The 15,412-nt window shown below is 44.3% G+C and overlaps 1 protein-coding gene across 11 annotated transcripts in view; it reads right to left on the minus strand.

The window, feature by feature from the left end:
* Positions 1–2,980: 2,980 nt before the first annotated feature.
* Positions 2,981–15,412, minus strand: part of GPATCH8 (G-patch domain containing 8) — a 98,464-nt gene continuing 86,032 nt past the window's right edge. For all 11 annotated transcript variants that reach the window (XM_033848329.2, XM_033848327.2, XM_033848328.2 and 8 more), the window contains 2 exons: positions 12,110–12,240; positions 2,981–9,149 (listed from right to left, as the gene is read on the minus strand). In XM_033848329.2, coding sequence (XP_033704220.1) covers positions 5,249–9,149; positions 12,110–12,240 — 4,032 coding nt within the window. In that variant the 3' untranslated portion in view covers positions 2,981–5,248. The remainder of the gene's footprint in view (positions 9,150–12,109; positions 12,241–15,412) is intronic.

Below are 15,412 nucleotides of genomic sequence, written 5' to 3' on the forward strand. Positions count from 1 at the left end.
AAAGGATGCCTTGAAAAAGGTAGAGATGATGCCTAGCTGAAGTCATTTATTTGCTCCATCATAACAACCCTATGAAATAAGTACTATTATGCCCATTTTATAAATGCAAAAACTGTGGCACAGAGTTTTAGGTAAATAGCCCAAGTTTACACAGCCAATGAGTGGCAAAACTAGGAGTCAAAGACATTCGTGTCTGAATTCATGTTCTTAACCATTGCACTACATTGCCTTTTGTCAGAGAGTGAAGAGGGGGACTTCCCTGGTGGTCCAGTGGTTAAGAATCCGTCTTGCAATGCAGGGGACGCCGGCTCGATCCCTGGTTGGGGAACTAAGATCCTACATGCTGCGGGGCAACTAAGCCCGAGTGCCGCAACTACTGAGCCCACGTGGGCCACAACTAGAGTCCACACGCTCTGGAGCCCACACGCCACAGCTAGAGAGAAGCCCGAGTGCTGCAAGGAAAGATCCAGAGTGCCGCAACTAAGACCCGACTCAGCCAATAAAGAAATAAGAGAATGAAGGGGTTTTTAGACATAGGAAATAACATAAGCAAAGAGAGCAGGAGATGGACATAGAGGTCAGTTATAGAGAAAGGCAAGTAGTCAACATAGGGTGTCTAAAGGGGAGGACTGGGGCATGAGAGTGGAATGGAAGGCTGGGGTCTAATCACTGGAGGTCCTTGAATATCTTAAGGAATTTGAACTTTAATACATAGGAGATGGAGAATCAAAGAATTTTTAAGTCAGGGAATAAGATACATGATCAATTGTGCACCAGTCTGGATTACACTAGCTGCCTATGGATAGAAGGAACTGGAAAAGGCAGGACTTAGTGGGAAGATCAGATGGGTGGCATCTACCATCCTCTCAGTTAAAGGTGATGAGGCCTGAACCAGGGTACTGGTGGCAGGAACAAAGGAGAGAGCAGAGATAACACATCCAGTTACATCAGTAACTGGATGTGTAATCTCTGCTCTCTCCTTTGTGTAGTAGGGAGGTGTCAAAAGTAATTCAAAGCTTTGGTGGCTGGCTGGTAGGACTGTAGTATCATTAACTGAAATTGGAAACAGGTAGGATCAGATTTGGGAAGGGAGAGTTTGGTATTTAATAAAGATTCTATTCCTTGTTGGTGTTCCTTTGGGGTCAGAGCTGGGTTGATAGTAGGCAGAGGAGTGCTGACACATTGCTGTCACTTTCCCGTTCCATCAGCCTGAGTCCTAGAATTTCTCAATGAATGCTACGGCTTCATAAAGTCAAAAATTATTGAACTTCTACTATGTGCCTGGCACTGAGCTTGGCAGTGTGGAGGATGTACAGAAAAATCTTCATCTTTGATGTTTCCTTGCTAAATCCTGATGCATAATCCTGTTACTAGTGGTATTTTACTTTGCTTTTCTTTCTTGAACACATAATCAAAATGTTTACTATGTGTTCAACTCTACATAAAACATTCTAAGGGATTAAGAGAAAAAAGGAAGTATAAGAATCAGTCCCTCCCTCTCAGAGCTTACAATTTTACTGGGAAGCAATGAGTACAAAATGAACTGCACTCTGATTCTGAAAAGCCAGTAAGCTTACATGGGACAGGGACTTAGATCCTAGAGTCAGGGAGGTCAGCCAGGAAAATGCTGCAATAATTCAGACACGAGATAAAGGGGAGGTGAAGGTATCCCTGGCAAACAAGAATGGAAAGGGTTCACAAGGCCTGAATTAGTCACTGAGGGTGTTGAAGAGGGAGTACTTCCATGTTGCAAGCCCAGGCAGCTGAGACAGATAGAACCCCTACTGGAATCAGGCAGCTGCACATACCTTCACACAGCATACTCTCCACACGTGTCTGCATCTTTCACTGACACCTTGCCTGCTCAAAAAATCACTTTTCATTTTCTTTATTTTGGCCGTGCCACGTGGCCTGCGGGATTTTAGTTCCCTGACCAGGGACTGAACCTGGGCCACCACAGTGAAAGCGCCGAGTCCTAAACACTGGACCTCCCGGGAATTCCCACTTTTCATTTTCATCTTTTTAGGGCAGGGATTTTTCTATTTTAGAGAAATAGATCTGAGCATCCAACCCAAGGTTCAAGTTGAATAGCTACTCTTTTGTCAAGGGGAGAACACAGCTGTATGAGAGTAGGAAAGAAATAGACCATGTACTGTTCCTTCCTGAAGGTTGAGGAAGAGAGGAAACTAATTTATCACTACAGATCTATGGTTAGCTTTTAATGCTGAACTTTCCCTGCCTTTTGAGACTTTTCCATACAGAAGAGTAGATAGAGGCTTTTATCTGCTCAGTAACAATTAGGACATACTTCCTTCTACCAGGTAGCTCTCAAGCACTGTAGTGGTATTAAAGGGTTGAGGAGAATAATTCAGGACTGGTTCTGGTATACAAAATTCCATCTGGAGGGCAAAGGCCAGGCAGGTGACTCATCTCAATTGCCCTGAAGTCCATCCAAAATCCCAAAAATCAAAGCTAGAAATTCCAAACACATTTAGTGAGCACCTATTTGCCATACATTCTACTACACACAGATTGTACATCTAAAATGAGCAAAAGGATAGAAATAGAAGAGAATCTGGGGGACTTCCCTGGTGGTCCAGTGGTTATGACTCCTCGCTTCCACTGCAGGGGGCACGGGTTCAATCCCTGGTCCGGGAACTAAGACTCCGCATGCAGCTCAGCAAGGCAAAAAAAAAAAAAAAAAAAAAAAAAAAAAAAAAGAATCTGGGGAAGGGTGGAAAGGAGGTGCACATTCCAAGACACCTCCATAAGACTGAGAGAAACTTAACCCTTACTTCCTCCCACAGCATAAGCTTTCCCCTCTACTTGGGCAGACTGAGCTTTGAGAAGCACAGTCTAAACATCATATGGTTCATAAGAATCTATGATCACTTCAAACAAGATGTTATTTGTAAACCATAACTCCCTCCACCCCTTCCCCACTTGAGTGGATCGGGCAACAATCACGACAGACTCTAAGTTTCCACAAATCATTGGTTTATTAGAAAGTTCCTTTCCCTAATTTTACAGCATATATATCTCTATCATATGTGATAAAGTTAAATACAATCTGTTATGCTTGTAAGTAAGGATAGGTTATTTTTCTTTTTTCTTTTTAGTTTTAAAATCACTATTCTGGAAATTAAAGGAAACTGCCTCCAGGAAGGCAGAGAGGCAGCCAGAGTATGGCTCAATCTACAAGCTAATGGGAAGCAGCACAAAAATGTTAATACTGTATTATTTAAATATTTACATGGGCTGAAAGCAAAGAAAAATGAGTCCCTTCACTTCAAACAGATGATTTCATTTTCCAGTGCTAGTTATCAAAAAAGCGATGCTTCTGAATCAGATGAGGAGCACTGAACCGGCAGAAGGCTCAGTCAAGAGTCTTGTTTGCCCAGCACTTGCTTGTCATTAACTCAAAGCCTTTCTCTTTTGGAAATTGAAGAAGAAAGGCAGAACAGAGCCCTGGCCCACATAAGGGCTTGTTTTTCCTGTCAGGTGACCACCCAACCAATTCTAGCCACAGGAATAGGCAGGGATATGCCAAACAGGGAAGTACTAACTACACCAAAGAAGATGAGACCTACAATATAAACACCTTTGGGTCAGTGTATTAACTAGGTCTGAGAGCCAGGTGAAACGCAAGAAGAGGAGGAAGAGGAATTGAGGTGGTACTTCCCCTGATAAGTGTCATGGGAGAAAAAAAAAAAGGTATCTTTACTGCTTAAACTAAGCTGGGTAGAAGGCATGGAAACAATGAAGCAAAACAATCTGCAGAATCTATAAATATGCTCACCTCCCAGTAAGTGGAGGAGGAAAAACTGTCCCAACTCTATCATCCTCCAGTCTACTTTTACTTCAGTTTCTAGCCAACCCAAAAGGCACATTAAAAAATTTTGTCAGAGGGGGCTAAGTACTAGGAAGGCAAATGGACTGCCTGGGACAGGCACCCCTGAAACCCAGGAATCCCCCAGGACAATCATACTGAATCTCACTGCTTCCAGACAATAAAGCTCTTGAATCTCTCTCCTCCTCTGTGGGTGCACCTGTTTCTCTGTATAAAACAGCAAAGCACGTGAGGGAGACTCTGTCGGAACTGAGTATCCCTCTGGCACCCCCAGCTGACTGCTGCCCATTAGTTCAAAAATTCTAGTGCTGGGGGCACCACTTACTGCAAATTTTGTCTCTGCAAAGAATGTTAAACAACGTTCCTTTTTCTGTTTTAACATTTTTATAGATCATAACTTCAAAAAATACATGAGCTTGATAAAATATACATGCTTAGTCATTTTTGCATCTAGCAGAAAACAAATACTTTATTTTTTTGTTTTCATTTTATAACCTTTAAAGTTTCTTAATTCAACTAGGGCAAACATATTTACACAAAGCCACCAGAACAAGGATCACTTAAAGAGCTGGATGTAAAAAATATTATTGCAGTATACTACAAATATGGAACCTTTTTTATATGAGCTACAAAAAGCAGCATTTACGTTTATAGAGTTCAGTGCAATTTTTTACATTAAAAAATCCTATAAATTAAGAAGGAAACATCAACATGACAGAAGAAAATACACCCTTCAGACACATGAGCTCCTCTCTGGGGAAGCACATGGGTGACTCTATGTTCCGCATAGCTTCTATTCACGATAGGATCTTCTTTTCTGGGATATGCAGATGTCTCTTCTGGGATGAGGGACACGAGGACAACAGTGCCAAATGTGTGGCTGTTTGTGTGGGAAGTGGATCGAATGACAGCCTGAGTGGCACCTGGTTCCAGGTCAGACTCCCTTTCCACTTCACCCGGGATAAATAAGGTCACCAAGGTCAAAGACACTGATAAGGCAGGACCAGATGGAAAACCCGCCAGCCAGAGAGGAGGAAAATGTTTTAAAATTTATAGACAAGTGCAGAGGATAGAAAGTAGAGAGAGGAGGGGAGTATCTAAACTCAACAGTTTGGAGATGTTGCCAAAGAGGGGTGGGTAGCACTTACTGGTGTTCCCAAGCTTAGAAACACAGGAGAGGGAGGGACAAACAGAAAGGGGAAAAGGGAAAAAAATCCCTGATAGTAAACCCAAAGCAAACCTCAAATCTAAAACCACCCCTGCAAGCCAAAACTCAATTCTTTGGCTGTCAGACACTGCCCATTCCAGCTTCTACTTGCTGGTATTAATGGCTCAACACCCCAAGGGAAGATTTATGGGTCACCTTCCCTGGCCCTACCTGGGCTCCTATCCCCCAACTCATGTTCCATGGCTGGGGGGGTGCTGCAGGTCCTGACCTGAGAAGATGGGGTGAAGTAGTGGGTGAAGGTGGAGGGCAGTGGCAGCTGCTGCAGCAGGCCGGGGGGCAAGTAGGGTAGGGTAGAGGGCAGCATGTGGAACAGGGTGGAAGGTAAAGGGCCCAGGATGGATGGCTGAGGCGGGAATAATATGGATGGGATGGCTAGCTAGAAAGGTGGCAGGATGGCCAGGGATGATTGAGTGAGTGAGGTGGGACAAGGAAATGGGGGTCAGGTGGGGCTGGGGAATATGATGTACTTGGGCAAGTGGCTGGGGATGAGGGTGGGGGTGAATGCCAATGGCAGCAGCAGCTGCTGCGGCATGATGTTGTAGGATGGCATGCTGAACAGTTGTGATGGAGGTGGCAGAGGCTGTGGCCGGCTGCTGAATGTGGATGGGCTGCAAGGCTGGAGTGGCTGGGGCCAGGGCAGCCGAGGCGGGAAAGGCCTTTACTTGCTTGGCCAGAAGCTGCTGCTGGATGTGTTGCTGTGCGGCCTGCTGGAGCTTGCTGTACTTCTCCATCTCCTCGGGAGTGAAGGTGATGGGCTGGCTTTCCAGTGGGGCTAGGGAAGCATCCTCAACCCCATCAGCTGACTCAATACTAGGCTCCCCACTGGGAGGTGCATAACTGGGGAAGTGCTCAAGGTCTGACGCTATAGGCAGCAAGCTGGATTCCACAGGGCCTGGTTGACTGCCACTATCCAGGGACTCGAGGGTGTCCCCATCACTGGGGTCAGGGAGGTAGTTATGGGAGATGGATGGGTCCCCAGGATAGCAGTCAGAGTGCACTGGGGTGCCTAACGGAGCCACAGGGTGATCAGCAGTAGCTTCTTCAGACTTTGGCTCTTCTGGGGGTGGGTCTGATAAGGGGCCAGCTGTTTCCTCTGAGAACTGATGTCCAAATGGGGCATCACTATTCCCTGGAGGCCCTTCTTCTGTCTCTGACTGCTCTTGCTCTTCCCCCCTTTCTAAGCCAGACTCTTCACATTTCTTGGTGTTGGGCTTTCGGGTAGCTGGGAGCTTCCCTATCAGTGGAAGGACAGGCTTATTGCCAAGAGAAGGGGGGAGCTTGGGCCCAAAATAACCTTGTGGAGGGTCCTTGAGCTTGAGCCCGGCTTTATTAGGGGTGGCCAGCACCTCCTCACTCACACTGGGTTTCCTCTCCACTTTCCTTGACTGGATCTTCTCCAGTAGCAGTTTGGCAGTGACAGAGTTCTTGTCTTCAGGGCTGCAGTCACCTTCTGACCCTCTTCCTGGGCCAGTGCTGCTGTTCTGGGAGGGTGGGCCTATCCCTTTACCATCATCTCCTCTGCCATCTTCTTTCTTCTTCTCCCCGGAACCTTCTCCCCGGCCTGATCGGAAATAGTGGGGAGACTGGGAGCGGTAGATTTTAGAGCGAATGAAGTCTCGACGACCAGAACGCCTCTCCTCAGGGCTCTCGTGACCCCACGATCCCTTCCTGGAGCCTGATCTCTGCGAAGGGCTCCGGGTGCTGCAGCTGCGGTCCCGGCTATAGCTCCGACTCCGCTGCCAGCTGTGGGCTGTGGTGCTGCGGCTTCTCCGTTTGCTCCGGCTGCGACTACAACTGCTGCTGCGGCTGCGGCCCCTGGATCTTGAGCGCTCCCTAGTATGACTCCGAGATCGGCTTCGGGACTGGCTGCAACTGAGGCTATAGTCGTCATCAGAAGATGAATATTTGTGCCGCTTGGACCGGTGCTTGGAACTGGTATAGTCTGAGTCATCAGAGTCGTGGGAGCGCTTGGAGTGCCTTCGTGATCGGTCACTATAATCACTATAGCTGTCATCAGAGTAACTGTGTTGTCTACTATAGCAGCTCTGGTCTGAAGAAGCATCTGAGCTACTTGAGTAAGAACGCCGGGAGGAACGGCGAGAGGAATGGTGCCGGCCAGACCGTGAGCGGCTACGGGAATGCTCACTGCCCGACTCTTCTTCCTCCTCTTCCTCCTCCTCCTCCTCACTGTACTGGGATGGAGACTTCTGGTGCAGCCGGCGTGATGAAGCATCATCACTATCCTCATCTCCACTACTGGGTCGACTTCGATGGCTAGATCGGCTGCTCCGTTTGCTGCTAGCTCTTTGCTGGCAGGATGAAGTTGGAGGTTCACCTTTGTGTTTCCTCCCACCATGATCTTGGGAGCTGCCACCGCCTCCACCTTCATCCTTCTTGCCACTGCTCCCTTCTTCAGCTGGAATGGATCTCCGCTGGGAATCATCTTGGGCTCGCCGCCGTCTTCTTGGTGGTGCAGGGCTACCACTACCAGGGGGTTCTGGTTTGGGCCCCCGTTCAGAATCTGCTGGGGCTGATGACTTATTCTTCTTTCGTTTTCGCTTCTTGCGCTTCTTAGACTTCTCCCCAGACTCTGCCTTAGAACTTTTCTCTTCTGGGTCAGGCTTGTGTTTCCGTTTGTGTTTGCTGGATTTTTTGTGTTTCTTCTTCTTTTTGTGTCGGTGGGACTTCCCAGATCGTTCTTTCTTGCTAGGAAGGCTTCTCCCTGTGTCTTCTGTCTCTGACCCATGGCTACCCCCAGGCTCCTGCTTATTCAGGCCACTACAGGCAGACCCTGGAGCAGGTGCATCTATTCTGCCTCCTGAAGAATGTTCTACATTCTCTCCCTCCTCTTTGCTTTTATTTGGCTCACTAGGATCAAGGTTTTGGAGATGGTCCTTTGAGGAGCCTCCTATATCCTTTGGTTTTTCTGTCCCTTTAGCTCTGGCATCTTTGTTCCTTGAAAGCTTGAAGTCAAAGTACAAAGGATTACAACTGTAAGAAATGGAGGGTTCTGCCTTCGTGAAAATTAATAGTTCTGATGGCCACTGGAGGGCAGTGCTTTCATCTTTGCTTAAAACTGGAAAGAAGGGACCAGTAGGATGTCTGGGTCCCTCTTGGCTTTCTTTCCCTGCTGGAGTGGCCTGAGAGATTTCTTTAGGAGGATTAGACTCACACATTTGGATCTCTGAATCCTTCTGACTCTGACTCTCTAAACTATGCTCACTTACATCCCCTCCTGAGGCCTTCTTTGTCTCAGCTTTGCTTTCAGGCTCTGAGGGCTCAGCCACACTGGTTTCCATCTGCTGTTCAGAGACTTCACCAACTGTCTTTTCTGCTCCTTGGCTTGCTGCCACCTTGATGCAGCCTTTAGGCTTGGGAGAACTACTTTTTTTGCTGTCTAGGGCATTCTTTGGGTGTGCACTATTATCACCTTCCATTTGTTCACTGGCTCTCATAAAGAGTAGGAAAGGAAAATTAGGTTTTACTTTGCAGTGTGCTGGGGGGATGTAGTGGTAATACTCTGGCTCTGTAGCCCCAGCTCCTTCTTCTCGCTTCATTCTTTTTAACTTAGATAATGTTGAGGCAAGGGACCCTCCGTCCTGAGGGTCTTCATCCTCTTTTTTACCATCGAGATTACTGCTACCATCGGAATCTCCCACCTTCTGCAGTCCTTGGTCTGTACCCTTCTCATCAGCTTTTGTTCCATCTTCAGAGGTCCCTTCCTCTGCATGGTCCTTGAAAACTGATGCTATTGATTCGAGTTTGACAGGAGCCTTCTTGGCAAAGGAAAATGACACTCCCAGTTTTTGCAATGGGGTCCCCAGATTATTCTTAATGCCAAAGCTGACGCCTTGAGAGACTAGCCCAGGAGACTGTGCCTGTCCAGTGGTATTAGTGATTTGTACTGCAGTGAAAGGGCCTCCTTTATCTGTGGAGAATTCAGATCCCAGGCCACAAGTGGCAGTGGCACTTGTGCCACTGTTTGTCGCTGATTCTTCTTTATCATCATCTCCACCTTCTTCATCTACAGCCACTGTGGTTGGTCTGAACATGGGACCACTTCCAGGTGCACTACACAATGGTTTAGAAAAATGAAAAACAAAAAAAAAACAGGTTTAGGGAACATTTCATACTTCTTTTTTTATTTTTGGCCTCCCCACGCAGCATGTAGGATCTTAGTTCCCTGACCAGGGATCAAATCCACACCCCCTGCAGAGGAAGCATGGAGTCTTAACCACTGGACCACCAGGGAAGTCCCTCATACTTCTTATATGATACTAATCCCTTATGCTTGACCATTCATCACAAGCAGATCTTAAAAGACACTGAGTGGTGGTCATTCCCCAGCCCTGTGCTAACAAAAGGAACTTCCTCAGTGAGGTTAGGCAAAGTCTCACACTACTAATCTACCAAGCTACATTCGCAAGGATAGCCAGTTACTGCTGTTTCTTCCTTAGCTGTCTAAAATATAAAAACTGAGGTTTACCTCTCAATTCGAATACACTATCATTACCGTCTGGTACAGCCCACCTGTCCTGTATCCACTCTCAATTCTTATTGTATCATCCTACTATCAAACATATGGCCGAACATCTATTCACAAAGGTTGCACAGTTCACCCTTGAATACAGGTTTGCAGGTTTGAACTGCGAGGGCCCACTTATACACAGATTTTTTTTTCAATACATATCACACAATCTGCGGTTGGTTGAATCCGTGGATGTGGAAATACGGAGGGTTGACTACACAAATACGGAGGGTTGACTACAAAGTTATACACAGATCTTTGACTGTGTGGATGTGTGAGTGTGTGTGGGGGCTGGGGGTCACTGGCACCCCTAACCTCGTTGTTCAAGGATCAACTGTATTTCACACAGCTAAAAAACAAAACAAAAAACCCCTCAATTTCTTCTGTGCTTTCAAATTTCAGTTTTTAAATACGTGCCTAGGGATTCCCTGGTGGCGCTGTGGTTGAGAGTCTGCCTGCCGATGCAGGGGACACGGGTTCGTGCCCCAGTCCAGGAAGATCCCACATGCCGTGGAGCAGCTAGGCCCGTGAGCCATGGCCGCTCAGTCTGTGCGTCTGGAGCCTGTGCTCCGCAACAGGAGAGGCCACAACAGTGAGAGCCCCGCGTACCGCAAACAACAACAACAAAAAAAGTGCCTATTCCCTGAGTTGAACAGAGTCAGAAACCTCCACTGTGCTATGCTATGATGGTTTGTGGTTAGGTTAGTATGTCTGTTATAGAAACTAAGAGCCTGTGCCTATCTCCTGGCACCATGCCCAAGCATTAGCTTTGGTTTTGTGATACTTTCTGGGCATTCCATACAATGATCATAATTCTACCAAGGACCTTCTCAGCTTTGAAAACAGGAGCACCAAGGAACCTGAAAGCCAGTGTTTTAAACTCCTGTCACATCTGAAATTTTTACAGTGTGTGGATTATACAGGTATCTCTCATGCCAAACTCAAGAACTGAAGAGAATTATTTGGATGAAGTCTTTTTAATCTAAACCCTAGCTATTAGCTGCCCTAAACTCAGGGACCAAATATATTTGGATAATATGGTATCCCCTTTGCTATCTGAACTCTTGTTATTGCAGGATGGAACCCACAAGATCTGGGTAGCAAGAGATACTCTCACTGTGTCACAAAACCTATCCCACGGGCTTAGCTGCTCCGCGGCATGTGGGATCTTCCTGGACCAGGGCTCGAACCCGTGTCCCCTGCATTGGCAGGTGGATTCTTAACCACTGTGCCACCAGGGAAGTCCGAGGTAGTATATATATTTTTAAGGAGGTACCCTTGCTACAAGTCCAAGAGGAATGTGTTTATTACATGAAAAGCTGCCAAAGAAGGAATCAGAACCAGTTTAATAGGCATTTTAACTCAACATTAGAGCTCATGGGTTAATTCTGTTTTAAAACTTACACTATATGTGTTCTTTCCCTTCTTCCTTCCTCCAAAACAAAAGAAAAGTAAATAAGTAAAAGGATCCAGAGACAAAAATCCAGAGAGTCTATGACCTTGGAAACTCTGGCCCCAACTTGGCTGTAAAGTTTTAAAAGCCACAATCACAGTTTCTCCTTCCACTGTAACCAGTTCCTCCTTTGTTACTGGCCAGCCATTAAAAACAAACATAGGGACGTAGGTCCTTCGGATTGAGGCACATACCTCATGAATTCTCAGATGCTCAAAGACTGGGTCCCCAAAGTCTAGTCGCTTGGAAATTCAGCCCTAGGTGGGATAAATTCCACCTAAGGCTAAACACCAGCCCCAAATTTATCATCAAGAACCATGAAGGAACATTAAAAACAACACTCAAGAAGGCAGGAATCTGCAGAGAAATAAATGGATAGAATTTCCTAGGTTTTAATGTTTAGTACTAACTCTACTCTATAGTACTTAAAAGGCAGTTACAACACTTGAATCTGTGCCCCAGTAGAATACTGTGATGTATATGCTTTTCTACATAAGAATAATACTGGAGGGGAATTCCCTGGTCTAGTGGTTAAGATTTGGCGCTTTCACTGCCATGGCCCAGGGTTCAATCCCTGGTCAGGGAACTGACATCCCACAAGCTGTGCAGGGCAGTCAAAAAAAAAAAAAAGAAAGAAAGAAAGAAAAAATAAGCTGGAGAATGGGAATAATAATTGTTGCATAATTTACTGATTTACTGAGTATCTTCTATGTGCTAGGAACTCTTTTATAAGCACTTTGATATAACAACTTAATGACTTCTCACAACAACTATAAGAAATTGTTATCATTTCATCTTACAGATAAGGAAACTGAGGCAAGGAGCTTGGATAACTAAGGTCACAAAGATCATAGGATACGGCCTCAGGAGTGCATATTCTTAATATGTTATACTCCAAGTATAGATACGCTTTTAGTTTGAAAGAAGGATCTATTAAAAACTGAAGGATTATATGTCAATTATACCTCAATTTTTAAAAAAAGGATTATAATTCTTAAATCTTAAGGGTTATAATTATTTGTAGAATCCTCGGAGAGAAAATGTCCTCACCATTCAGCTTGTTTTCTTTGCTCTGCCAACTCGTGGAGCCGCCGTAGGGCTTTCTCTTGCTTCTTCTCATCTTTGCGGGATCTTGAAGAGACATTTCGAGCAAACTCTCTCTGCTTGAGATCTTTCAATCTCTGGGTAACAAAAGAAAGGAACAGGGAGTGGGTGATTTAGAATAACCTGGGGATCCTGAAAGCAAGGCTTTCAGAATATTTACCCATAATCAATGGTTATAGCGCTAGTGTAGAATACATTGTTATACCCTCATGGTAATTGAAAACACAATGGCTGATTACTTTGGGTAAAGCACTTGGAGTATCTGCATTCATAATTAGGACAGCATACCATTTGCTTTATTGGGTAAAATTAAATAATTTCAGAAGCAACAAGCAACATTAGGAGAAAAGAACACTAGGAGAAAAGAAAAGGGACTATTTAATCACCTGCTCTTCCAGGATGCAAAACTAGACAAATAGAACATGAGTTAAATTGTAATAACACAAGCCAAAGAGAACAGAAAGGGGTTAGCTAGTATAGAAAATTACCCAGGTGTAAGATCTTAAAAAGCAATGTACAGCTTACATGGGGAGGTTATCTGAATCATTCAGACTAATAGAAAGCATACTTTTATTTCACCATAAAAAGGTGCTATTCTTTTCACCATGAACCGTTTTCTTGCTAACTAATCAAACAAACCATCTTCCAATGCTTGCATGTTCAGAGCTCACCAGTCTGACCACTTTCATCTGGTCAGTCTGCTGAAATTAGAGAGTAATATGTGTGGCTTTTCATTCCTTCACGGCCCTGAGAGGAACATCCAGGGAATGAGATGGGAGAGTAGAGACAAGTCAAAGTATTACTTAAAATCCTGATAAAAGAATGGGTCTTTTATTCTCAGAGGCTACTATATATAATTTTCCTTAAAACAAAACAAAAACAACAACGTTATGACACACTGATGACAGACTCCAGACATATCTATCTGCAATGAAGACGTAACTAAAATTATTTTCAACATACTAGATAATATAAAAGCAAACAAACCAAAACACATATATTAACCTATGCTTTTACAATAGCATTGGGAAAAGGAATCTGACCCAACATAAAGTGGACATTGCTTTGTTTGAAAGGCATGATGTGCAACAGACAGAGGAATTTTCTTAACTAATATTTATGAAATGTGTTTTGAATCTTTTTGAATTGGGAGGGGAAAAGGGTAGAAAGACACACACAAAAAAAGATACACAGCTAAAGACACTAGTAGAAAAACTCACTCTTGTGATCTGGGCTCCCAAATTAGAAGGATTTGCTTTCAATACATCAGCTGAAAATGTCACATCACAAAGAAAAAAAAAAGTAAAAAATAAAACAAGAATGGAAGAGAAAAAAAAAATAAAGCAAGCATTACTACACAAGCTCTCTTAGTGAATGTGCAAACTATTATACTGAACAATCAGGGATAAAGCCATCAACTCTAAAAGGGTTGGGGAGAAGGGAAGCACCTATACAAAACATGTATGTGTACGTACACACAGACTGACACAGTAATAATCCCTTCTAGATAAATGGAACCATCTCCATTCCTTTAGGAAAAATGGTTACAGAACTTTAGGAAAGACCAGTGTGGTCTAAAAGCAGTTAGTCTTATTTTCATTTACCTTTATTTTGGGGGCGTTCAAGTAACCAAGAGATGGCAAAAGTGTTTTACTGAGGCTGGCTGCTCAGAATTAAGATTTTTATAAAAATCACTTCAAGATAGAGGAGCAACTATTTTAAATAAATATGAACTCCAATTTCCTCCTTCCAAGGAGAATGGGGCAGAGAGAAAGAGCCTATCAGGACTATTGTATGATTATTTTAGGCCACAAACCTAGTTTTTTCCTGCCCCAAACACTTACCAGGCTCTCTAGCCAAGATTTAAACAGAATGATATGTTTTTCTCTAGCCACCTCATAAGCCTGGAAAATCTCCCCATGCCCAGTCATTCCCTTCCCTCTTATACTTTTAGGAGTTATTCCCCAAACTACAGGACACTGTCTAAAAGTATGAGCATTTTATCAAAGTCTGGAGTCTCCAAGCTAAGTCAATGATTTCCAATCATTCAGCAGCCACCTGGTACAAACTTGAAGTTGAAGGGATAGAACTATTTCCACATCAGCCTGAAGACATCCTATCTCAAATTCCCACAATATAATTAAAGGTAGGGAGGGAAGAAAATGGGATGATGTCAATAAAACAAGTTCAAATTGTGGTCCTATATAGGGTGTAGCAAACACTCCTGTATCACCTTTACAAACTTTATAGTTAAGACTGGGGTCTTAAAAATAGAATTGGGGGCTTCCCTGGTGGCGCAGTGGTTGATAGTCCACCTGCCGATGCAGGGGACATGGGTTTGTGCCCCGGTCCGGGAGGATCCCACATGCCGCGGAGCGGCTGGGCCCGTGAGCCATGGCCGCTGAGCCTGCGCTCCGCAACAGGAGAGGCCACAACAGTGAGAGGCCCGCATACCGAAAAAAAAAAAAAAAAAAAAAAAGAATTGGGAACCCTAGAATTCTAACACAAATCTTAAAGACAGGGCTTGGCAACTCTCCCAAACCCAAAATGTATATTTGGGGTCTCTCTCAGATAAGGGTGTTCTGATGATAAAAATGGATTCCTAACTCCAAGTCTCTCCTTTCTTCTCAGGGTCAAACTAAATTCCCCTCACAAAGTCTCTACTGATCCCTCATAAAAGATAGGATTTTTCTTCTTTGTGAACTGTCTTATTAACACTTTGTTATAGCAGTGATCTAGCAATCATCATATTTAGCCTGACTATACTTATTCCTGTCTTTCAGAAGGGCAGTTTGTGTAAAATTTCAGAGTGAGAAAGACTTGGGTTCAAATCCATTAATTACTGGCCAAGTGGTTTCACCTCTCTGAGCTGCAATTCCCTCATTAGAAAAACAGGGCTATCTAGCAATAGATTTACGAGATTAAGTGTCAAAATAAATACGAGTAAAGCATTTAGTATGTCCAAATTGTTCAATACTGCCCCTTCCCCTTTATTTGGGGCAGGGACTACGGCTTATCTTTATAATCAACCCTGCAGCGTAAGGAGCAGCGCCAAGGCTACAGAACTCATCTGGTAAATGGCTGGTGAATAATTTGGCTTAAACACTGGATCCTTGATTTTTGACAAATCCTCGTTACCACCTGTAGGAAAGTTTGATATGAAATATTTTCATGTATCAATATTTACTAGGAACATATTCAAGCTAAATAATGTTTTTCCTAGTTATTACTCTCATACAGTAAGGAAGT

This window comes from Tursiops truncatus, chromosome 20 (assembly GCF_011762595.2).
Source record: "Tursiops truncatus isolate mTurTru1 chromosome 20, mTurTru1.mat.Y, whole genome shotgun sequence".
NCBI lineage: Eukaryota > Metazoa > Chordata > Mammalia > Artiodactyla > Delphinidae > Tursiops > Tursiops truncatus.